The sequence below is a fragment of the Sycon ciliatum genome, chromosome 9 (genome assembly GCF_964019385.1).
Source record: "Sycon ciliatum chromosome 9, ocSycCili1.1, whole genome shotgun sequence".
NCBI lineage: Eukaryota > Metazoa > Porifera > Calcarea > Leucosolenida > Sycettidae > Sycon > Sycon ciliatum.
Genome location: NC_088651.1, coordinates 27417960 through 27443354, shown reverse-complemented (window position 1 = coordinate 27443354; position 25395 = coordinate 27417960). Strand labels below are relative to the sequence as shown.

The window sequence follows — 25395 nt, the reverse complement described above, 5'->3', positions numbered from 1 at the left end:
GCTTCCAAGGAAATTAGTTATTCTTCTAGATGGAAAATGAGAAACGTCTGTTATCACCACAAGTTGGAACTAACTCCACGCCAAGATCAAACGGAAGCTAAGCCAGAAAAAGAACCATGGCCAGCTTGCAAAAAGTAACGCGTAGCAAGCGTGCACGCAAGCACACTCCATACATAAGTCAGGATGCACACAAAAGCTACAAACTCGGAATAAGGGCAGCGCAGACCACGCCGAAACCGCAACTAGAAGATTGACCGCTGACAGGTCAATCAGTGAATGGAAAAGCATGCACCACCGCACGGACGCGCACTCACTAACCTACTATCAATACACGGAAAATGGCATCACGCAAAAGGTATACCAAGCAGAGCATGCACAAGTAACAATACAGTTCCAGCCAGTGGCTGCCACGTTACCATAAACTACAACATCTCCCTCCCTGGTAACATCACCTTAAAAAGACAATAATAGGCAAGCACATCGAAAGAAGCAAAGAGAAACGAAAGGACATGAAAGTTCTGCGAACCATCACCAGCTACTAGTTCTCAGTCGTATCTCACTGGAGCCCTGATACCAGCTCTGTTCCGGAGCACATATCTTGGCTCTTCAGCTCTAGGCACACCTGCGACTAGCTCACCGGGCTCTAGCCGCATCGGGTAACCACCGTCATCCTCGCTCGCATCATCTGGCTGAGGCGGCTCAGGCAGGTCTACAGTAGGATTGGCTGCGGCACGCTTCAGCAGCTCTACGTTGACGATCTTCTCCACCCTGGGGTCTTCCACTTTCTGAACGACTACAGTCGACTCCGACAACACCTTCTTGACTCTCCAGCCAAGCTGAAACTTCGGGAGGCGTTTCTGCGCGCGGCTGGTCATCTTCATCATCACCACGTCACCAGGCCCGTAACAGCAACTTGCTTTGTCGGCGTCTTCTTGGGAATCAGCTGACGCCATTTCTTCATCGATCAAATCACGAATGGCAGCTGCTTGACGCTGCAGCTCAGCCGTCCATGCTGGCAAGGTGTACAGGGGCTGTTGGGCCTCTACAACAAGACCACGGGGCTGCCAACCAGTCATCGCTAGCTGAGGCGAAACTCCCGTTGCTCCATGCGGTCGGACGCGATAGAAGTACAGCAGCATTGACAGGTCGGTCTTCCAGTCGTTGGACTGCGAGTGTACTTTGCGAATCAGAGTCAACAGGGTCCGGTTGAATCTCTCCACGCTTCCTTGTGACTGAGGGTGTCGCACTGCACCGTGCTTGACTTCCACTCCAAACGCCAAGTACAAGGCGTCCATGACAGCATTGACGAACTCTGTTCCGTTGTCTGATCTGACCACCTCCGGCGGACCCCATCGGCAGCACACAGACACAAACGCCTCGGCAACTGACTTAGCGTCATGGTGCTTCAAAGGTATCACCTCCACATAGCGCGTGAACATATCCGTACACACCAAGACGCAATGGAACCCAGCTCGGCTCGGTCCTAGCTCCAAGGTATCAATCGCCACAACTTGCCATGGGCGCGCCGGCACTTCGGGACGTGTCGGCGAAGCATGACCACCAGCAGCAGGGTTTGCAGCGGCACAACTGTCGCAAAGACCGACGAACTCCTGGCACTTCCTTGCCATCCCAGGAAGGTAGCACTGCTGACGCATCATCTCATGGACCACCTCCCATGATCCGTGGCCAGTGTTCTCATGGGCGATTCGGAGGGCATCTTGCTCTAGCAAGCTCGGAATCACGGGCACCTCGCATGCTTCATTGGCAGGCGGCAACTTGATTGACCGATACAGCACGCCATCCCGCACTCTCAGCTGTGGTGCCACCTTCTGAAACTGCTTCGCCCTAACTGTCTGCATACCGTTGACATCCTCCACCGTCTGCTGGATGGCAGTATCTGCTCCCTGCTGGTCCCGGATGATGTCGAAGGCAAGTGGGGCAGAACTGTGGACACCTGCACACGCACTGCTCTGGGTCGCCGCCGCAACCACCGGTGACTCGGGCATCTTGAGCCAGGATGCCGGCACACGGGTCAGACGGTCAGCCAGGTTTTTCTGTGAAGGCACCCACTCGACAGATATCTTCAACTTGTAAACCTCGACCAAGTCGTCAATCAGCTGCAATCTACGCTCTACAAGAGCTCTGTAGAGGCCATTCACCTTCACTCGCTGGATGTTGCCCAAGAGAGACTTTAGCCATCCATGCACCGTCTTCGAATCGGTCATGACTCGAACGTTGGCCACTCTGTGATCCACGACAGCAGACAAGCCACGAAGGACGGCGTCTAACTCGGCAACGTTGATGTGCCGCTTGTCTGACTTAGGCCTGAGCCAACAGTGATCCTCAATCACGGAGCCATCTTCGCTGATGACAACACCTAGCGCCAGGTTGGATGCATCGCACCATAGGGACACGCCACCAGTCGACTTGACTGTCCACTTGCCGTTGACGGGATCCTCTCGTGAAACTTGATCCTCCACCGCACGACACAACTTCTCGAGCGCAGCTGAGACAGGCTTATCCCAAACCGCAGCATCTTCACAGCTCACTCGCTTGATGTAGCTACAGCACGGTCGCAGCCACGATGCAACAGGGTAATGACTCGTCAATCGACCGCACCAGGAGAACACTTCTCGCTTCGTCGGCTGCTCTGGCAACGTCAGATCCATGCCATCACGGCGACGCCACATCACGTCTTCACTCGACGTAGCAACCGATAGTTGCATGCCAAGCACCCTTGCGCCGGCAAGTACCTCTGGTGGCTTCGTCGGTAATCCGTACCGACTCAGCGCCGCAGTCACCTCCGGAAGTTGTTCGGACGGAGCAACGACATCGTCGACATAGTTGTCTGCATCAGGAAAGTCGCACAGCGCAAACTTCACGATGGCGTCCATGACTTTCGGAGCTATGCTGAGACCAAATGCCATTCGTTCCATGACATACGTGACTCCATTGAATACCACGGTCTGATACCGAACGAGGCTGGGGTCGACGTGAACTTGTAAAAACGCCTTCTTGATATCGACGACTACCTGGTCACCGCCACGGCGTCTCCACTCCCTGATCTTCTGGTCGCATGCAGGCGCGTCGCCTCCAGGATGGGAAAGAATCGCCTCATTCAAACGACGGTAGTCTAAGCAGGGACGTACAGGCGTAGACGCCTTGTGTCCTTGACACACAGCCATTAGAGGGAGGATCGCACCTGACTTGCCGTGTCGATCTGGATCATGGGGCACCATCCAACCATGGTCGATCCACGACTGCACCTCCTTCTGGTACTGTTGCTCCTGCTCTGCAGAGAGCTTCTTCCGTGAGTACTGTGTCACTCCGGAGCCAATGCTATCAGTCGGCTCTACACCACCTCCCCAGACCCAGGCGACGGTCCACGACTTTGCACTATTGTCCCAGCGCACCTTGAAATCGGCTGAACTGAGGGTGACACCATCCGAATCTCGCTCAACAGAGATGTGCCTCGAGAGCTTCTGCTTCGGCGCTCGTTCAGCATGGCCAGCTGCGGCAGCCGCTACATCGGGCCCTTTTCCGAACCGAATAGCACTCGCCGAGCCATTCTGGTAGCGTATCTCAAGACCACCAGCCGCGCTGGCAACGTCATTGCCAAGAATCAGGTCAGCATCCACTCCCTCATGCTTTGAAACTACCAGGAAGTCCACGCACAGTTCCGGAAGCTGAACTATATCATCATGTTGCTGGACAGTCGCAGCAACAGATCCAACTGACTCCAGGGACGTGCCGTCGATGCCGACCACCCAGTCAGTTGTCGATTCCACCTGATCAGCCAGGCCCACGGCAGTTACTACACTCTCTTTCATCAGAGATCGCGTGCATCCAGTATCCACAACCGCTGCGACTGATATCCAAGAGTCATCATGGCCCTTAACACACACATCAACTTTCAGCAGCTTAGAGCTCTGCCCACCAGTTGATATTGGGATTCCGTCAGCATCAGTAGACACTCCAGCCTGACAATGCCCAGCACTCACAGCCACTGAAGCAGACTCAGTCTTGGCCTTTGGACAATTTCGCCTGATGTGGCCATACTCTTTGCAAGAGTAACACTGTGGCCCTCGTGACTTGCCAGTGGTGTGGCTGTTGCCCTTGGCCTTAGGGCAATTCCTTCTTACATGACCAGGCTCCTTACATGAATAGCACTTGACAGCTGCAGCCACGGACTTCCCTCCACTGACACTTATAGTATCATCGACGGACATAGCCCTGACACGTTTGATCATATCGGTAAGAGTCATGCTACCGCTACAGTCCATTCAGAAAAAAATGAACTTCTAGCTTTTGGCCATAAATGGGTCAAACTTTGAGTTTTTTTAGAATTTTTTTCTGCAATCCCATATGGAATCCTCTTCCAATTATGTTTCTGAAGTTTTTTTGTCCAAAAAGCAAGCCATAGGAAGAATAGGATTTCGGCCAGGTTTTGCCCCAAAAGCACTGAATTGGGAAAAACCATCAAAATCCAGGCCGTTTGACCCCGCCTGCAACAGTGCATTCTGCGGTTCGAACCCCAGTTCAGGCACCCTTTTTGGACCCTTTTTCAAATTTCAAAGTTCGCAGCACTGCACTGTGTACGATGAAATCACGAAAAATCGCCAAATACGGGAGCTCGCCAGAGCCAGGACCCATCTTTTTATGAATGGACTGTAGAGCACTGGATTCTCACCTCTCTGGCGAAGTCTCTGGGCAAGCCCCCAACAAACTGTTCTAACAGCATCGGATCTTTGTCGTCCGCAATGTTGTGACCAGAGCTCTTCAACAGCCTCTTTAGCTCCGCCGCATACTCGTCTACTGACTCTGTGGATCCCATGGAACGCGCTTTGAACAAGCGGTAACACTCCGCAGCAGAAGGAGCAAAGGCTTCAGTCAACACCTTCTTCACCTCGTCAGGTTTCTCCTTGTCCGCGTCGGGCATGGCGTTGAATACAGTATACGCAGCCTTATCCAAGAGCAACGGCAAGTTTGCCATCTGCTCTTTGCCCGTATCCCACTTGTGGGATTTCGCCAGGATCATAAACTTTGACCAGAATACATCTAGGTCGTCACCTCGCCCTCGGTACGGACGCATAAATCCATCCAACTTCACAGACATTTTATTCTCATGAACAAACACTAAGACTTTCTATTTCCTTCCGACTCCACAAAAGTCCTACTCTGCAACACGTTGTCCCGGGTTTCGGCACCAAAAGCTGTTGGAGAACATGCACTCCACGCCGGCTTACGGCCAGTTCACTCACAACACCACAGAGCTTCCAAGGAAATTAGTTATTCTTCTAGATGGAAAATGAGAAACGTCTGTTATCACCACAAGTTGGAACTAACTCCACGCCAAGATCAAACGGAAGCTAAGCCAGAAAAAGAACCATGGCCAGCTTGCAAAAAGTAACGCGTAGCAAGCGTGCACGCAAGCACACTCCATACATAAGTCAGGATGCACACAAAAGCTACAAACTCGGAATAAGGGCAGCGCAGACCACGCCGAAACCGCAACTAGAAGATTGACCGCTGACAGGTCAATCAGTGAATGGAAAAGCATGCACCACCGCACGGACGCGCACTCACTAACCTACTATCAATACACGGAAAATGGCATCACGCAAAAGGTATACCAAGCAGAGCATGCACAAGTAACAATACAGTTCCAGCCAGTGGCGTTAATGGAATGTGGTGCATGCAAGAGTACGCGTTGTCAGAGTGTGAGCATCTGCTTCCGTCCGTGTGACTGTCAAGTGAATGCTGTACATGCGCAGTGCTAGTTTGGTCTGGGAATGAGAGTCATGTGTGATTCGTCCGTTGTCTGGTTGTCTTGGTCTTGGCCATGTGTTCTGTACGTATTGGTCCCTGATTGGTCGTCCCGATTTGTCGTCGCTTTATTACTGCTTGTTCTTTGTTGTTTCTTCGTGTCTTTTCCGTTGTCTTTTTGTCGAGTCTTGTTTTCGTATTTCTCCTCCTGCACCCTCCTCGTTTATTATTGAGAGTTGAATACTAGTATTGAAACTATAACCAAACGGTGTGCTGTTGTTTGGCGGGGGCCAGGGGGAGAATGCTATTTTGATTTCAACTGTATGGTATACTTTGCTTGCACAACTGATGTCATACCGGGAAGTTTCTACTTCCCTACTGGACCCTAGCACAATCCTCCTCACCATGAGGTTTTATCCCTATACCCAACCCTATTGTACGGAAGCGATTCACCGCAAACAAGTCGATGATAACGAATACTAATACTAAGACGCGTTGTCAGAGTGTGAGAATCTGCTTCTGTCTGTGTGTGTGTGTGTGTGTGCGTGTGTGTGTGTGTGTGTGTGTGTGTGTGTGTGGTGTGTGTGGTGTGTGTGTGTGTGTGTGTGTGTGTGTGTGTGTGTGTGTGTGTGTGTGTGTGTGTGTGTGTGTGTGTGTGTGTGTGTGTGTGTGTGTGTGTGAGTGAGTAATCGCCAAGTGAGTGTCATGCACGCGCAGTGCTAATCAGTGGCGCGTCCAGGATTTGGCTGAGGGGGGGGGGGGGGGGGGTGCGGATGGGGTGGGGGTAGATGACATCATGCTACTGTCCCAAGTCAGCCATTTTGAAAACCGATGTCAAGGAGCCGTAAATCTCACACTCCACGAACAAATTGTATTTGAATGTATTGGACGATCGTTTCAGGCCGCGCCCCCAGCCCTGCCTTTCATTTTTCGAAACCTAGGTCAAAAACTTCTGAGGGGGGGGGGGGGTGCGCGCGCGCCCCGCGCACCCCCTAAACCCGCCACTGCTAATTTGGTCCCGGGGAGCGAGAGTGATGAGTGATTCGTCCGTGATGTCGTTGTCTTGGTTTTGGTCATGAGTTCTATACGTATTTGTCCATGGTGTAGCACAGGCTTTCCCAGGAGAAGGACTCAAGGGCCCGTATAGCACGCCTCTGCACACGGTCGAGTTGGGCCAGGTGGTTGGATGCAGCTCCCATCCACACCGGCAAGGGGAGCATAGTGATACTCAAGGACGGGTCCGACAAATCCCTTATACGCACAAAGCCGGCCATGGTAATCTAAAACACGGCAAGCCCCACGGAGAACCCCCAGTCTCTGGCAAGATCTTGCAAGATCCGGGATCCCGGAATGACAGTACAATTCACTGCATGGAATCCCATTCAATGAATGTTTACTTATACAAACACATGATTGATTGTATGACCAATAGATTGAATAGTTGTGCCCCGGGTACGGGTGTAGATCTACCTAGTTGAAACGCATCATGTAAACCAGGGAGTAGGTATTTGTACTACTCCCTGATGTAAACACAGCCCATTGGCATTGGTATGACCAAGAGTATCCCCGCCGGGGCCGGGTTACCCCGGTTATGTACTCTTGCCTGACAGGTCGGCTAGGCCAAGGACAGTAAAATAGGTGTGGTGGTGTTGCAGGCAGGGAGTAGTACAATATTGTACTACTCCCTGGTTGCAGGTGGCCTGTCAGGAAGGATCGATCGAGCGACTACAAAAACTGCAATTTGCTGACGTGACATGCACGAGATGCAATACGGCGATACGGTACGGGGCTGTCTGGTCCCGTACCGTAGTATACCAACCGTAGATGTCGGGATCGTACCACACATCGTAGATAGATCTACGGTAGATATCGAGGTGACGCTGTACGCACGTCTTGAAATCATGGGCAAGTTCAAAAGTGGCACAGGTATAATTTCACAGAAATTTCCAACACAATTTCTTTCAGGTCGAGACTAAACTGTCGTAAGTAGTTTGTTGTTCTGGCAAATCACTGACCAACAGATAGGGAACGTCGGAAAGTGGCCGGCCGGCTTCCGGAAGGTTTCCGATTGCGAGCAGCTGACAACATAGAATTTATTTTCGGCCATTGACAGCGTCATACGGGTAGTTCGTTGACAGCACACAGGAACTCCGCTCAGCAAGCAAGTAAGAGACGACAGTAATAATGTCATAATGCACCATGCGGAACCAGGCGGGAAAGTAGCGAGGAAGCTGCAAATGTTTGCACTGGATGTGCCCAAAGGCCATGTCAGTTGTTTGCGATCATTTGTTCATAATGTTTTTGTCTTGAAAAGGTCGGGGGAATTGGGGGCTGTGCACGTGCTACGTAGTGCTGGAGTCATGTGACGTGAGCGCACTGTACTACAAGATGACTGAGTGGCGAGTGATCAAGTCCCAGTGGAGTCCAGATACCAGTACATTGAGGTATTACTACTGTAAAAAGTAGAAATATTCGGTGGTGTTTTATTTCCGGCAACTTCGGTGCCGACAATTTGTGCCGAAAATAAAACGCACGGAAATTTCGGTACTACCGGTATAACTATACATTTAGTACTAGTACACTTCCTTGGAAAACGGGTTTCACCGAAAATTTCCCTCCGCCGAACCGCCAATTTTGGAGAATACCGAAAATATTACACCACCGAAAATTTCTGCTTTTACGGTAGTACCTGATATACAGTCAGTACTAGTATCAGGCAGTACTAGTATGGCATAGACACTACAGTCATGCTGTCATGCGGTAACGGTACTGTCGGGCGCCGAAGACTGACGGAGCGCCGAAGAACGACCAGCGGCTAGAATTTTGGCAGTACAGCATACAATGTACCAATAATATATACACGGCTAGAATTTTGTAGGGGAAATGACCGAAATGTTCTGATGATGAGAGAGTCACAGATACGTGTGCAGTGCACGACTCCTACATGCATCTGATACGTCAACAATTTGATACGACTTATTCACGCGCGTGTGTGTGTGTGTGTGCGTGTGTGTGGTTGTGTGTGTGTGTGTGTGTGTGTGTATGTGTGTGTTTTTGTGTGCCATTCTTATCTCATCATCCCCGTACAGAGGAGTTGTTCAGCAGCAGCAGCAGAGAGCCTAATCACAATGGTCTACTGGAGTACAATAATCGGTGTGCTGTTCGGCATCTACCTAGCATGGCCGTGTGCTTTTGATCCACAGGAATTTGTGTAAGCGCACCCGCTGTCTACTTCACAGGCCAGGCCTCTGTGTGTGTGTGTGTGTGTTTGTGTGTGTGTGTGTGTGTGTATGTATGTGTGTGTGTATGTGTGTGTGTGTGTGTGTGTGTGTGTGTGTGTGTGTGTGTGTGTGTGTGTGTGTGTGTGCGTGCGCACGTGTGTGTGTGTGTGTTTCCTTTTGAATCTCTCCCCTCTCACGGGGAGACCCACGTGACCAGTTTGGCAGTAAACAAGTACGAGTAAAAGTCTGTCTATCTGTCTATCTGTGTCTGTCTATCTGTCTGTCTATTTGTATGTCTGTCTATTTGTATGTCTGTCTATCTGTGTCTGTCTATCTGTCTGTTTGTATGTCTGTCTATCTGTCTGCCACGGTCTGTCTATCTGTCTGTCTGTTTATATATCTGTCTATCTATCTGTCTGTCTGTCCGTCCGTCTGTCTGTCTGTGAATCATGTCCAGTACGGGCAATCCACCAGCGCTGAGCGGAGCATACAACCCGTCCAAGTGCAGCTTGAAGGCCGATACACGACAGCGTCTGCATCTTCCGCAACTGGTCGGACCCGAGTCGCTGGTGTTTGATACGAAGGGTAAGTTCAAGTGTTTTGTGAAGTTTTTTTCCTGTAGCTGAAAAGAACCAGTTACCTTTCAAAGTGGTGATCTAGCAGGATGTTATGCTCATTACGGCATTTAACTCACTCTTCGGTGGAGACTCGCGTGACCAGTCATGCCAGTCAGCAAATACAAGTGTCTGTCACTGTGTGTGTGTGTGCGCGTGCGTGCGTGTGAGCACGTGCACGTATGTCTGTGTGTATATCTCCACCGTGTATCTGTATCTGTGTGTGTGTACAATTGTATCTCTATGTGTGTGTGTGTGTGTGTGTGTGTGTGTGTGTGTGTGTGTGTGTGTGTGTGTGTGTGTGTGTGTGTGTGTGTGTGTGTGTGTGTGTGTGTGTGTGTGTGTGTGTGTGTGTGTGTGTGTGTGTGTGTGTGTGTGTGTGCGTGCGTGGGTATTCCCCTCTGTACAGGTAACATGTATGCTGGAACGCTGTACGGAGGTGTGTACAAAGTCTCCTCACTCAATACACCACCCGTGCTGTTGACTACTATGAGAACTCTCAAGTGTGGTAAGCTCGAGAAGTATTGTGATGTTCACACATACATGGGGTTTCTCGGCACTTGTGCCAGTGGTTGTGAGACTTATCCACTCACCCCCACCGTTAGGCGCTGCATCTGCTGCTAGAGTTTACCGGGTGTTAGCGGCCGTCGTGAGTTCCCTTCGGGAACGGATACGATAATTTACTTTACTTTACCTGCATACAACAGCTGGAGTGGAGTCTTCCCTCTCTTTCTCTTCAACTGCAGACATATACAAAAAAAGAATGGACTCAGATGGAGAGCCAAGGATAAATTTATAGAAAGGAAAGGGACCAAGGAACTGCAAGCTGCGCTATAATGTCCGCTACCACCAGTGTTATAGCATGAGCTGATTGTTTAGTAACTGCTGGTGTTAGTGGACATTATAGTGTAACTTGAAATTCCTGGGTCCTTTTTCTTTTCTACAAAAAAAGAACGCACTCTTGTCACAATTATCAATGGAATTCGTGACCATAAAAAGGGAATGATGAAACTACAATAGGGTTTATACAAAGAGTTGGTGGACAAGCTATTGGTTAGCCTCTCTCATTGTAATATCCAAAAAAAAGTATTCTTTCTACTATTCTAGACCAAGAGTGGTATAATTATATTATTAATAAAGATAGAAATGTAAAAAAGAGAAGAAACACATGAGAACGAGTTATGCAGCAACTATCCACGACTGTAACAAGATGATAACGGTCAGAAAGTGGGATAATAGGGCACAAAACTGACAGGCTACTGAGACATTTAACGACCATTACTGGCTCAGTATCCGAGTTTAAAGATAGAAATATTTACGATACTTTTCCAGACGTTTCGTTGCTCTGAACAACATCGTCAGTGGATAAAGAATGATGAATTATTCACTTGGAGTGAAAAACGAGGATACAAGAATAGTACGAAAAATAGCAGAAACTTCGGAAAAATTGCACTGGTTAAAAAACTATACAGGTGAGAAATGATAGGAAATTCAGCAAGTGCAGTGTGACAATGGACATGCATGTGCAAATGTGTGTGAGTGTGAATTTACTGGAAGAGTGTAAGCGCGGTGACATTTTCTTTTTGTTTACAAAGATTGGGATCACGAGTGTGAATGTAGGCTGCTTCTAGAACTTTCAACTGCTTGAAACTACTTGCAGAACGAACAACACTGAACCAAGAATCATCATAACTTTCAGTCAGCAAAGTCTTCTACGCTTTGTCTGGCGTCTTTCTGAGCGAGGCAAGCAAATCCTGCTTTGCTTCCTCATAGATATTGCAGCCAATACAGATCCTTTCCGCCATGCAACTGTAGTGGGTAGCCGAGTGGAGGCACGACAATTAACACACACGAATTAACTTTTAATTAAACTTTCCCAGGTACACACCTGGATTATATGTAAGAAAGAGAAGCGGCAATAAAAGAACTTTCTCCGGTACACACCTGGAGGTTGAACAGCTCTTCTGCTCGGCTTTGTTGTCGTTATAAATTAATGAAATCAGTAAAGCGCAGCAGCTTTTATAGGGCAACAGACCCCGCATGCTAACGTACGGGGATACGCTAAGTATACGATATACTAGGAGTCAGCTACAGTTCCGTACTTGTGCGGAATGAAGTTTAATTGGGTACAGTGGGAGAGCTAGAGGTGAGTTCAAACCGCACAAGGATCTAGAGTATTGAACAGTTTCCGTTTCTTTGAAGTGATATGGCACGAGCGAGAACTCGCTGTTGCCCCTAGGTGAAAACGGAAAAAAGACTAACTGAAAAGAACAAGATGGATGTCATGTCGTGGTCGACACGCGGTGGTCTGGGTGTGAGCCCAGAATGGTGAACTCGCGAGGTACTACGTATGTAAGTGAAAAACGAGGAGAGAAGAAAGAGGTGAAGCCAGATCGCGACTCCTGTACATGGAGTAATAGGATGACTTGGTTTTGCATATGTGTATAGCTGGAGTAGAATCACGACACCCGTCGTGACACTTCCCCCCCCCCCCCTCCCCCCCCCCCCAGAAAGACGGGAACGAAGTTACATGTATATGAAAATAAGAAATTGGGAGACGATAGATGGAAAGAGTTGCCTAGCTAGCTTCTAGACATGCGTTCCAGGATTATAATTATTTATAACATGGACTGCACTTGCTGGGCATCCAAAAAGGATCGCTCTTAGGCCGCGCAATGCATGGCAATTGAGAGGAGTTTAGGGGGATTGAAAATTATCATTGTTATTGTAATCATCCGTTCAAACTATCATACATAGTTTATGGCACTGGAGACAGTGGAATATTGAAAGTATGTTCAGTAAGAGCACACTGTACACGATGAGTGAATAACACAGTCATGTTAGTCTGGCTAGAACGGCTTGCAAGCAGGACTTACTGATCACACACTGAGGCTATGTTGAGTACTGTGCTACACACACACACACACACACACACACACACACACACACACACACGCACACGCACACGCACACGCACACACACACACACACACACACACATACACACACACACACACACACACACACATAACGAAACAGACACAGCGGCTCTAGTCTAGGCCACTGCAATCAGTGATGCGACTGCGAGCGTCGCTGCGGCCAGCAGTGAACAATGACTCTGTGATGATGGTGCGCTGGCCGCTGGAGTCATCCATACTAAGTACACGTCATATCTCCATCCGGACAGGGAGTCGGTGGGTCAATGCCGGAGCTTTCCCGCTCGCTCAAGTGGATTGTTCTCAGGAGTGGAGGCTGCGCTTGCTCGTCAGGACAGCAGGGCAGAGTGCTGCGAACGGGGTTGCGCCGAGCCCCGCTGGTCACTGTCACTGTGAGTGTCAGGGTCATCGGCCTCGTGGTCACTTGATGTAGCTGCGTTGGCGAGGGCTTGTGCTTCGGTGATACAAGCATCGATCACGGCGCCGAGTTTCTGTAGTCGGCTGCGCCGAAGGTACAGAGCACCAAGAAACTTTTTCTTTGGCATGACTAATACGGCTGTATACCAGTCTACAGAGTTACCACGGGTGTACTGAAAGTCTACAGTCATTCGCCGGGATGACTCGAACTGTACGAGCGGCACGAGCGGAGAAACTTCCAACGGAGAGCTTCAACAAAAATGCTAGAAGAGTTTGACATGAGTTTGAAAGGTTTCGGCACCAGTTTAATAAGATCGGAAGATAAGCTAAAGTAGTGACGTGGAACTCACTTCCGAGTGTTTTGCCTGCTAGCAGATACTCCATCAGCTGCCAAGATTCGGTCCATTTTGCCACGCGTTGTGAGTGATCGGTCTTGCCAGTGAAGGTCTCGAGCAGCTGTCGTTGGTAGTTGCCCAGAGTGAACTCTTCCTGTGTGATACCGTATTGACTAAGCAACGCCGCATGGCAGTAAAGCAACATCTGTTGCAGGACTTTGGGTGAGAACGGCAAGATCACTCCCGCCGAACGGTAGCCTTTGTCATTACTCAGCGCTGTACGAGAGGCACTCTTGAGGTGCTGGAGGATTTGCTCGACCGCGGTCAGGTGCTCCGGGCTGGGAATGATGGTGAGATGGCCGTGCGCAGACTGGTCCTCGACGACACCGTAGATAGCACGCTGACAGGCGCGACGCACGGTTTCATCACTGTCAGCCGAGTGCTCTAGCAGTACAAAACTGGTGGCAACGTCACTCACACCGAGCACGGTGATGGCAAACTGCACGCCCAGCAGTCGCACTTTGGCCACCTCGCTGTTCTGGCACGATGCAAGCAGACTCATATACTCGGTGGAGTGCGCCTTGGCTGATGGCACGAGTGCGGGCGCAAAGGCCATGATGCAGTCGTAAAAGCTCTGCCGCAGATCCTCGCTCTCAGTCTCCTCTAATGTTTTGAACATGATTGTAACGCAGAACTCGTTCCGGAGAAGACCTCTGGTGGATGCGCTTGCGAAAGTGTTCTGGCACCGTCCGAGAGAACTTGCCAAGGGCGATTAGGGCCAGGCTACGCAAAGCAACAGGCTCTCATCTTCCATGATTCGCTCGCAGACATAGGAGAACAAGCTAGCACCATACTTTGTTGCATTATCCTCCGATGAATGTTCACAGATGTGCTGTAGTAGAAGCAAGCCCTGAATTCGAATCTTCAGCTGAGTACTGTAATGGCAGACTGCACAAGCCTTCACGGCCAACTCAATCTGATCCACTGCTTCTGTGGAGCGCTGCAGTACGGTGAGGATTGCCAACAGCACAAAATCCCTTGCCACTGAGCAGTGTGTTGGTGATTTGGTATCACCCTGGCTACCTAACATGACCTCATCAAGCGGCACATTCATTGTGGATCCCAACAGTAGCATGTAGACAGCCGTGATAACTGGCACCTTCTCCCAGATATCTGGACCAACCATGCGCTTTAGATGCGAGTCGCTTTTATCAGCCACGCTGTGGTGTGTATCGGCGGACGCCACAAGCAGATGGCATGCCACGTCCTCCTCGGCGAATATACCCGATGCAATGAACTCCACAGCACCCAGCTTCATCTCCTCCAGCTTGTCGAAATAGCCATTCGACACAGTCAAGTCGGCTGATGCACGCTGGTAGGATGCATGCGTGAGGCCCTGCAAGCCGCCCGGATCTACTCGATTCTCACCATGCTCAGGCGTAGGAGTGAACGAGGGCTTCTTGTACGGCAAACGCCGGAAGTCGATCAGAAACTCCAGCAGGAGACTGCCAACAGCTCGTCTTTTTTGCCGCAGCATCAACCAGCTCGCTCTGTCCACCTGGGACTCTGGCAGCTCGACAGAGCCAAGGAGCGGAGTTATTACACGTAGTTGGGCGTTCTGATTCGCCACGGGTCTGCCTTCGAGACAGCAGAGCAGGCGCGGCACTAGAACAAGCTGCTCCGCGCGCGCGATGCGCACCAGAGCCATCTTGAGATATACAACAGTGAAATTGTGAACAAAGCTAGACAACGTCGAGTCCTCATACTGCTGTAGCAAAGCATCAACCGGCATGGCCAGCTTCAGTCTGTTCTTCAGCTGCTTGCTTATGTGGGTCAGCACTAAAGTCTTGTCTCTGACATCTTTGCGTTCGGTGCCTAGTTTCAGCAAGACGGGGCACAAGAAGCGACCAACGGATTTTTCCAGCTTCTCGTCAGTATCTGCCCCTCCAAAACGTAGTAGCACTCTCTCCAGGAGGAGCAATTCTTCTTGGCCCGACATCTCCAAGGGTGAGAAGATGATTATGGATGAACTTTGGGTCCAAACTAGCTATGATATGAAGCCGGGTTTCGGCACCAGTTTGTGCGGAATGAAGTTTAATTGGGTACAGTGGGAGAGCTAGGGGTGAGTTCAAACCGCACAAGGATCTAGAGTATTGAACAGTTTCCGTTTCTTTGAAGTGATATGGCACAAGCGAGAACTCGCTGTTGCCCCAAGGTGAAAACGGAAAAAGACTAACTGAAAAGAACAAGATGGATGTCATGTCGTGGTCGACACGCGGTGGTCTGGGTGTGAGCCCAGAATGGTGAACTCGCGAGGTACTACGTATGTAAGTGAAAAACGAGGAGAAGAAAAAGGTGAAGCCAGATCGCGACTCCTGTACATGTAGTAATAATGATGACTTGGTTTGCATATGTGTATAGCTGGAATAGAATCACGACACCCGTCGTGACAGTACTAGCCAGGCAGGGATACTACACCCTCCCTTCCTACAGATAATCACGCCCTCATGATTTTCATAAGTAGGCAGGTGGACGAATGTTCTGTCGTCGCCGGAGGTTGTGCGGGTGGGCCGACGTCACATTGTTCAAGGCGGGCCAGGCAAACGCTGAGGCTTCCAGCGCTTTAGTAACTGCCTCTAGCTGCGATTCCTGGGCGACTTCGCACACAGGAAGAGGTGGTGTTTCCTGCTCTTCAGCCTGCAAGATGGAGTGTTGGTGAAGGGCGGCAAGGAGGGCAGCATCCAGGGTATTCGGAGCTAGTTCCCGGACCCGGACACGAATCGACCTGGAGTCGAGACCAGCAAGGAACTGGTCCTTAGCAAGAACATCCCTGTCAGCAGCAGCCATGTTGGGGTACGATTGGGCGACAGCCGCCCTTACCTTCTCACAGTAAGCGCTGACCGACTGTCCCTTCTCCTGTCGCAACGCTTTGAATGCGGCCCGGTGTAGTTCGGCATGCTGAGCGGGAGCAAAACGGTCTTCTAGGGCCTGAGCGAGGGCAGCGATGGCGCCTTGACGGGTCGCCTGCGGGAGACTCAGGTAGAAGAGTTGGGCGTCCCCCGAGAGGGACAACCCCAGGAATTGCGTTTGCTCGGCTGGCGTGCACTGGTTCACCGCAGCACCCTGTGCAAACTGGCCATACCATGCCGACCAGTTGCCGTCTAGCCGACCTGCGTATTTGGCCGGGGTGGCCCAGTTGTGCACGTGGCGAGTGGGCGCCGGAGCAGCGGCGGCTCGTGCAGCAGCAGGTTGAGCCATAACGTCAACGATTGACTGAGGATGGCTACAAGACGGAAGCTCCGTAAACAGCCCAGGGACGAATTCAAGGAGTCAGCTACACTTCCGTACTAGCCAGGCAGGGACACTACACTACCAGATAGAACGATACGCAATCGCAGCAGCCATTCGGTTTCTTCGAACAGGTCGAGATAACGCTCCAGTGGCTGCGTTCCATCGTATGCGGGGATTTTCATCGACGGTTTACGCCCACCGCTGTGACTGGGAGCTTCTGCTGTACCTCCCATCAACCTCACACTGGCGGCGGCACCATTACCCTCATACGCCCTGTCGATGCGCTCGTGTAGCGGGCTGCAGTCAAGACCGGAGATAATCTGAGAGTGCAGCCGTCATGACCACGTTTAAATTTCTTCGATGGTACAAGTGCCATACTGGAGAGAATCTGAGAGTGCAGCATGAATTGGTCTTTTGTTAGGCTGTCGAGGTCCCATGCCACCATCTGGGGATATGCTTGCTGGGCCAGGGAGCGAACCGCCTCACTGAACGTTCGTCTTTGGCCTGGCGGCGAGCTTGAAAGGTTGCGCGATGCAGGTCGACGCGCTGGGCGGGGTCGAACCGGGCTTGCAGCGCCTGGACGAGTTGTTGGTGGCCTCCATTCCTGGTGGCCGCCGGGAGAGACTCCAGTCTCTCCGGAGGCGTGGGTTTGAATCCCACCGCTGCCACCAATTATGTAGCGGGCCGCAGTCTCGGAGGCAAATGCACACGGGTCTCAGTGAACACACTGTTGTCAACTTTATTACTCAAAAGAATCGTGAACAGCAGGTTTTATGCACAGGCAAACTCCGTACACTAATGTACGGGGATACGCTAACGTACGGGGATATAGTAACGTACGGGAATATGCTAACATACGGGGATATAGTAATGTTCGAGAATATGCTATACTCTAAACACTATACGCTATATGCTGTGAAGTCACCAGCGTGCCAACGCTACAATTATACAGCTGGGCCTCGCTTTCTAGTGCGGGGTCCAGGAACTGCGTCTGCTGAACGGGGGTCCAGTTATTCACCGCGGCGACCTGGTCAAAATGCATGAGCCAGGAAGCGAAGTTGTCCTCCACGCGACCCTTGTACTTTTCGGGCTGCACATGGTACGCTCCTCTCGGTGGTTGGGCAGGAGCGGGCGGAGCTGGGGCTGCGGCGGGCACGGCGGCGGGCACGGCGGCGGGCACGGTGGCGGGCACGGCGGCGGGTGCCCCGGCAGGTACACTAGGTTGAGCCATCGGAGAAACATGTAATGTAAGTGACAATGAAACAAAATGAATTTACCGCTGCCACCGATTTTGTAGCGGGCCGCAGCCTCCTGGAGGCAATATACTTCAAGGGTCTCAGTGAACACACTGTTGTTTATAATAAAAAAACTGAACTGAACTGGAATGAAGGTAACTTTGCCATTGCTTGCAGCACAGGTGCCATTTTACCTATATCGGCGCTATACTTGGTGTCCACCTTGCTATCTTCAGTCATAGCGTGCATGGCACACACCTCTACCTCTTCGGAAAACACGCACAACGTATTGGTGAAAAGACTCCTCTGACCGCTGTTTGCCTGTCAGCAAAGTCTTCCGCGCTCTGTCCGGCGTCTTTCCGAGCGAGGCAAGCAACTCTCGCTTTGCTTCCTCATAGGTTTTGCAGCCAATACAGGTCCTTTCTGCGATGCTACCCAATAGAGCGATACGCAATCGTAGCAGCCATTCGTTTTCGTCGAACTCGTTCTTGGAACATATGTCCTCGAACAGGTCGAGAAAACTCTCCAGTGGCTGCGTTCCATCGTATGTGGGGACTTTCATCAACGGTTTACGCCCACCGCTGTGACTGGGATCTTCCGCTGTACATCCCATCGACCTCACACTGGTGGCGTCACCATCACCCCCATACGCCCTGGCGATGCGCTCGTTCATCTCCTTCACCTTATTCGTCAAGCTCTGTGCGGAGTGCGGAGCGCACCCTCTTGCCTTCTGGCACCACGCTCCTCACACTCCTCGCACTGTCGGAGCCTCTGCTCCACGTCATCTTTCAACTTATCTCCTTCCAACCCACATTGAATTCCGTTGGCGATACTTCTCTCTTCAATGTTCCTCTGTTGTTCTGCCATGCTCGCTTTGTATCCTGGCGTGGTCGCCAAATGTTGTGAACCCTCTGATTCTCTTAAGTGTCAGGAACGAACGACCACACGGCACGAGAACAATTGCTTCTTTAAAACAGTATACCGGTACACTGTAACAGTATATTTGACTTCGATCGAATATAATGTAGCGGGCCACAGTCTCTCAGAGGCAAAATACTCACGGGTCTCGGTGAATTAAAAACAACAACTCCCCTCTCCAAGGCCCTTCATTACTTTAATTTCTTGCCCAACCAGCTTCGCGAAATCCCTTCTCGTACTCTCTTCAAATCCCAGATATCCCTGCTGTTCCCTAACTCTGTATGCTCGTGTAGCGACCACCCCTGCCCGTACACTTAAGTAGTCTTTAATCCCTGCCCACCCAATCCTTCTTCACTATTTCTCCTCTCTCCCACTATTATCTCTCATTGGCCACTGGCTATCGTGACAACAACAACAACCCACAACCCACAACAACCACCCACAACAAATGCGCTGGGGGACCTTGTGGATAAACTTGTCTTCTCGTACTTTTCCGCTGTGTGCTCCAGTAGAGAATACGGAGAGCAAAGAGTGCGGTCGGCCGTTGGGACTGCGTATGCTGAATAACGACACCCTACTCGTTGTGGACCTGTTCCATGGCCTGTTCTCAGTGAACACAGACACTGGTGCTACGCGTCTGTTGCTGGAAGGCGGCGATCTCATTGCCGGCCAGGAGATGACCATGCTGAATGATCTAGACGTCGACCTGGAGACACAAACAGTAAGATAGTCGCCAGGATTACCATGGTTACGGTGTCGGTAGGCATTCAGCTGTGTGTTTACCTGGAAGCTCAGTCCACAGACAATTGTGTTCTGTGACTGCTATCCCTTGTGGACTGTGTATATTGTGTTCTGTGCTCTGTAACTGTGTAGGTCACATTCCGTGTGACGCGCAGCATCTTGTGCACAATCTCTCTCTTCTAGTCTTGCTGTCTCTCACTATCTTGCTGTCTCTCTCTCTCTCTCTCTCTCTCTCTCTCTTTCTCTCACATATGCACACACACGCTTGCTCGCACACACACACACACACACACACACACACACACACACACACACACACACACACACACACACACACACAACATCACCACCGCCGCCACCACCACCACCACATACTTATTCTCTCTCTCTCTATTGTATCTTCAAATTCAAGTCTGTGTGTACATGACATAATACCATGTTATGCCCTATCACATGTCCGTTTGTGATTGTGTTTGTGTGTTCTGCTAGGTCTACGTGTCTCAGATAACACAGCGCTGGCCATTTCCTAGACTCAACTATGAATTTGTGGAGGGAACATGTACTGGAAGAATTCTCTCCTATCACATTCCGACTGGTGAGGTAAGGTTTCTACATCGTAAGGAGGAAAGTTGATCGGTCGCACTGTCACCTCGGGGAGAACTAACTTGTCAATGCATGTCGTCATGTGTGTTTCTGTGTGTGTGTGTGTGTGCCTGTGTCTGTGTGTCTGTCTGTGTGCATGTGTGTGTGTTTCTGTGTGTATGTGCGTGCATGTGTGTGTGTATGTGTGTGTGTGTGTCTGTGTGTGTGTGCACGTACATGCATCTGTGTGTGTGTACACGTGCCTGCATGCGTCTGTGTGTGTGTGCACGTGCCTGCATGTGTCGGTGTGTGTGTGTGCACATGCCTGCATGTGTCTGTGTGTCGGTCTGCTAAGTGTGTACACGCATGCTTGTGCTTCGTGCACTCGATGCACATGATGATCTCAGGTGACGTTCTAAGTTATAACCTACCTGTGTCTTCCCGTATGCAGGCTGATGAGGTAGCGACGGGACTCTGCTTCCCCAATGGCGTACAGCTTAGCAAGGATGGGCAGTCACTCCTCTTCACCGAGTCAACTCGTTTCCGCCTATCTCAGTAAGCGACAAATTGTTCACCCTGATGATGGCTGTGATGGTGGGCCAGGCCCTGCGGACATTTGGTGGAACGTGAATGATTAATTTTTGATTTGCCGTGATGATACTATCATTGGAGTGTTTGCAGTGAGGTTTCTTAAATATGTGAATGGCTGCGTTGGAGTTTGCGGACAATAAGAACAGTGACAACTGGTTGGGTTTACGATAATTTTTGATTCGACATCTGAAGAAAGTGTTGAGCAGTCGATGCCTGAATGACATCTGGAGCTACATCATAGACCAGTGGTTAAAGCATCGCTGGCCATTGGCAAATGTCCCTCGTTTCAGTCCTGATAGCGACAGGCATTTTTTTATTCGGAGATTTCCCCTTTTTTCAACCCCTCAAACATGTGACTATTACATGCGGTGTGCTTGCCCGTGTAACAGATGTCTATCAAGAGTACATGAAACCCGGGGTGTGCAACTAATTACTTGGGGCCTTTTCTACTATGGGTCACGGCGGAATTCCGTGATTACATCATATTTGGCGCAGATCTGAGGCGTGAAAAGGCGTAGTGCGTACAACTGGGCTGCAGTTGTGCGGAAAGAGACATGCTTGAATCCTGCTTGCACGCACTACATCACTAAAATGATGTAATCACGGAATTCCGCCGTGACAGCAACCCATCCGAGCTGCACACTCTGGTTTTCACGTACTCTTGTGGCCATGCAGTGTGTGCAACACATCATCACCTTCTAACCATACGGATTTCGTCTCTCCCCCCCCCCCCCCCCCCCCCGTTATCTCCCAGGTTGTCTCTGGAAAAGAACACATCATCATCGTCGTCGACCAACACCACGACAGTACTGGACGATAACATTGCCGGTATTCCGGACAACATCCGCCCGCATCCCGACGGTGGATACCTGGTTGCTGTGCCGTCGCTAAGAACGAAGGTCAAGTCCACGGAGCTGCTGAACCGATGGCCGTTGTTACGCCGCCTCATTTGGAAGGTAAGCATGGCCGCTCTGTGGTATCCGTATGTTGAGTTGTAATTTATGTACTCCTCGGTTGTACAGTAAAACCTGTCAAGGCAACCACCTGTCCCAGAGTAGCACTACAACTAGGACCATGTGTGTGCACGCATGTGTATGTATGTGTGTGTGTGTGTGTGTGTATATGTGTTTATGTGCATGTGTATGTGTGTGTGTGTTTATGTGTGTATGTGTGTGTTTATGTGTGTGTATGTGTGTATGTGTGTGTTTATGTGTGTATGTGTGTGTTTATGTGTATGTGTGTGTATGTGTGTTTATGTGTATGTGTGTGTTTATGTGTATGTGTGTGTTTATGTGTGTATGTGTGTGTATGTGTGTGTATGTGTGTGTTTATGTGTATGTGTGTGTATGTGTGTGTTTATGTGTGTGTTTATGTGTATGTGTATGTGTATGTGTATATGTGTATGTGTATGTGTGTGTGTGTGTGTGTGTGTGTGTGTGTTTATGTGTGTGTTTATGTGTGTGTTTATGTGTGTGTTTATGTGTGTGTTTATGTGTATGTGTATGTGTGTATGTGTATATGTGTATGTGTGTGTGTGTATGTGTGTGTGTGTGTGTGTGTATGTGTATGTGTGTATGTGTGTATGTGTGTATGTGTGTATGTGTGTATGTGTATGTGTGTATGTGTGTTTATGTGTGTAAGTGCTCATACCCTATGTTTGGTACACGTTTGTGTGTTGACATGTGCCTTTGCTTAAAAGCGGGATTCACAGAAGCTTTTTGCGATGCGACATGCGATGCGACAGCCGCGAAACCGGGAAATCCCCAAATCGCAACCATCGCGGACCCCACGCAACTGCCGCAACAGGGCCATCGCAGAAGTTGAGCTTGGCTCAACTTTTGCGATGCGATGCGACAAGCGATTTGGCGTACGATTTTGACCTTTTCCACAGCAAAGTTGTACAAAGGTTCAAGAGTTGCCTATAAATTTGTACAAGCTGTATCAAACCGCGCAAATATCATGGTGACGTAGCCAAATCAGCAAGATATTGTCGCATCACTGACTTCTTCTGTGAATGGTATTTCGCGAGTTCGCATCGCACGCGTCCGTCGCAGATCGCGTCGCATCGCGTGTCGCATCGCAAAAAAGCTTCTGTGAATCCCGCTTTACCCACTCCTGTATTCGTCTTCATGTTCACCTTGCGTCTTCTTCTTCTTCTTCTCTTCCCTCACACACGCACACACAGATCACACCAGGGTTTGCGTACAGCTTCATCGAGGACGCCATGGTGTACGGTATGTGTCTACACTACCATAACAACGGAACCATACTGGACACGTACCATTTCCACGACGTGGACAACTTCCGGCACATCAGCCAGTGCACTGTGGCGCCGGATAAGAAGACGATGTACGTCAGCAGCCGCGTGGATAGCGGCGTTGTGGTCATGCCGATTGCTTAGAGGTCAGCATGGCTAGCGTCGTCATCATGGCACTGGGTTAGAGGTCAGCAGGACTACCGTTGTCATCGTGCCACTGGCTTAGAGGGCAGCATGACTAGCGCTGTTGTCAAGCCACTGCTGGATTCGAGGGCGGCAGGACTGGCTTTTATTGTCATGCCGATGGTTTAGAGGACGACAAGACTAGCATTGTTGTCATGCCACTGGCTTTGCGGGCAGCAGGAGTAGCATTCTCTCAGGACGGCTTTCATCCTTGTGCAATTGCTGGCAAACTAGTCTTGCCACCGTCCATGAAGTGAAAAGAATCATGGCGTTTTTGGTATCTTTCCTGTTATTTGTGGTGTTGGCTTTCTCGGAGCTCGCATCTTAAAACGCTTTCCATCTGTTCCCGTTGGAGTAGCTTTGGTACTGCTACGCAGTGGAACAATGTGAAGCATCGCCAGGAGTCCTGATGATAAGCCAGTGTAGTGTCAGCAGTGAGACAGTTAACACAATCTGTCCTCCTTGTTACAATATCTGATACTTCAGGTAACCATTATTGTGATCGGCAATGTCACCGTTACCCAATCCACTAATCTATAAAATCACCCTTTATTCTTTAAATAACCGACGAGGAGACAACAGTCGTAAAATAGCAATGAAAAATATCAATTGTGCACTCATAATCATGTATAAACAATTAAAATGAAACAATTCCAGAACGTTTTCGTGTGACCATCATCAGTGGAACATCGTCACATAGTAAGAATCACTAAAACAACCAGTTATATAGCTAGAGTAACATGAAAAGAAGCGTGAGAATGCAGCACAGCTAGCGGTTATGCATAACGCGTGTAGTGTGAACCTTTGCAGTGTATCTGAGAATGGTAGCAGTAGATGAATGTGGCAGCTGTGAGTGCGTGTGAACAAAAACTGGTGAGTGCGTATTATTTAAAAAGTGTGAGTGCTACAACATTTTCTTTTTGCTTGCATAGAACAGGGTCACGTGTGCGAATATATACAGCTTCCAACACCTGCAACTGCTTAAAGAAACGCGCGCGACAAATAACACTAAACCAGGAATCGTCAAACAACTTACGACAATCCGGACTGGACACCAAATGCTTGTAGATGGCAGACTTGCTCTTGTCGATGTCGAACTCCTCCTCGTCCGTATCACTCTCATCCTCCACTTCCCGTTCCTGCTCACCCTTACTTTCCTCCTGACCATCCTGTTCATCCCCATCATCATCCTCCATCTCCATCTCCTCATGCCATCGCTTCTTTCTCCTTGACGTGTTCACTGCTGCGCCCGTACTTTCACCTGCCACTACTGGTTCCGCCTTCTCCATTTTTCTCAGTCGTGTCTCCGCTAGTCTCTGGCTTCTCCTCAGATTCGTTTTTCCTCCATTTTCATTTCGTTCTCCTGGTGATCTTTCCGTTACCGCCATCGGGTTTGTTAATGAACGGTCGTCCGGTGGTCTCCCATGCCGTGTTGTTGTCGTCAAGAGTGACACCAGATTCGTGTGTTGCGCTACTGTTGAGTCCGGTGTTGTATCCGTTTCTGGTTGTGTTGTAATACTGACAGGCGTAGTAGTAGGCAACGGGTGTTTTCTCGGCCTCCCACGCTTTGGCCTGCCTGCCCTGGCCGCTTTTGACAACAAGGACAATGGGACGTGTTGTTTGATACGTTCGGACAAGTGTTGCAGAAAATGTTGTAGCACTCACACTTTTTAAATAATACACACTCACCAGTTTTTGTTCACACGCACTCACAGCTGCCACATTCATCTACTGCTACCATTCTCAGATACACTGCAAAGGTTCACACTACACGCGTTATGCATAACCGCTAGCTGTGCTGCATTCTCACGCTTCTTTTCATGTTACTCTAGCTATATAACTGGTTGTTTTAGTGATTCTTACTATGTGACGATGTTCCACTGATGATGGTCACACGAAAACGTTCTGGAATTGTTTCATTTTAATTGTTTATACATGATTATGAGTGCACAATTGATATTTTTCACCTTTATTCTTTATTATTATTTTAGTTGAATTTTAATTGTGATCTGCGATGCCACCGTTACATGGTCCACTAATTATAACCACTGATCTCTCCTCCCCCAAATTTTTAATTTTTCATGTCTAAGAAATTGTGCTAACGAACAGGGCAAAATACTCAACGTTTTTTCTTCTTCTTTCTTCTCTCTATCAACAGTTGAACACGTACCAATGAAATTGAATACTCGTCGGAGCTTGATCTGTGCTGGTTGACTTCTGTCTTATGCATGTGCCGCTGCTGCAGTCGTTGTAGTGTTGTCCTGCTAGGTATTCTCTCCCTCATGAATTCCGCGGCAGAATATCAGAA

General features: G+C 49.8%; 3 protein-coding genes across 4 annotated transcripts; 1 reads left to right on the top strand and 2 right to left on the bottom strand.

Annotated features, from left to right (window-relative positions):
- Positions 1 to 545: 545 nt before the first annotated feature.
- Positions 546 to 4265, bottom strand: LOC135824398 (uncharacterized). The gene has a single exon (XM_065337132.1). It carries the CDS (start codon positions 4263 to 4265, stop codon positions 546 to 548), a length of 3720 nt encoding a protein of 1239 aa, XP_065193204.1.
- Positions 4266 to 7524: 3259 nt separating this feature from the next.
- Positions 7525 to 23634, top strand: LOC135824653 (adipocyte plasma membrane-associated protein-like). Of its 2 annotated transcripts, none has more exons than XM_065337373.1 (9): positions 7525 to 7931; positions 8856 to 8977; positions 9445 to 9572; positions 10011 to 10109; positions 19246 to 19454; positions 19964 to 20074; positions 20508 to 20611; positions 21402 to 21603; positions 22833 to 23634. In XM_065337373.1, the coding sequence occupies exons 2-9, from the start codon at positions 8895 to 8897 to the stop codon at positions 23046 to 23048; spliced, it is 1152 nt and encodes a 383-aa protein (XP_065193445.1). In that variant the 5' UTR covers positions 7525 to 7931; positions 8856 to 8894; the 3' UTR covers positions 23049 to 23634. The 2 variants fall into 2 exon arrangements, with proteins under 2 accessions (XP_065193445.1, XP_065193444.1); XM_065337372.1 differs by having other exon boundaries at positions 7526 to 7931; positions 19243 to 19454.
- On the bottom strand, positions 14060 to 15505 carry LOC135824912 (proteasome adapter and scaffold protein ECM29-like). The gene has a single exon (XM_065337654.1). The coding sequence runs from the start codon at positions 15286 to 15288 to the stop codon at positions 14062 to 14064; it is 1227 nt and encodes a 408-aa protein (XP_065193726.1). The 5' UTR covers positions 15289 to 15505; the 3' UTR covers positions 14060 to 14061.
- Positions 23635 to 25395: the final 1761 nt, after the last annotated feature.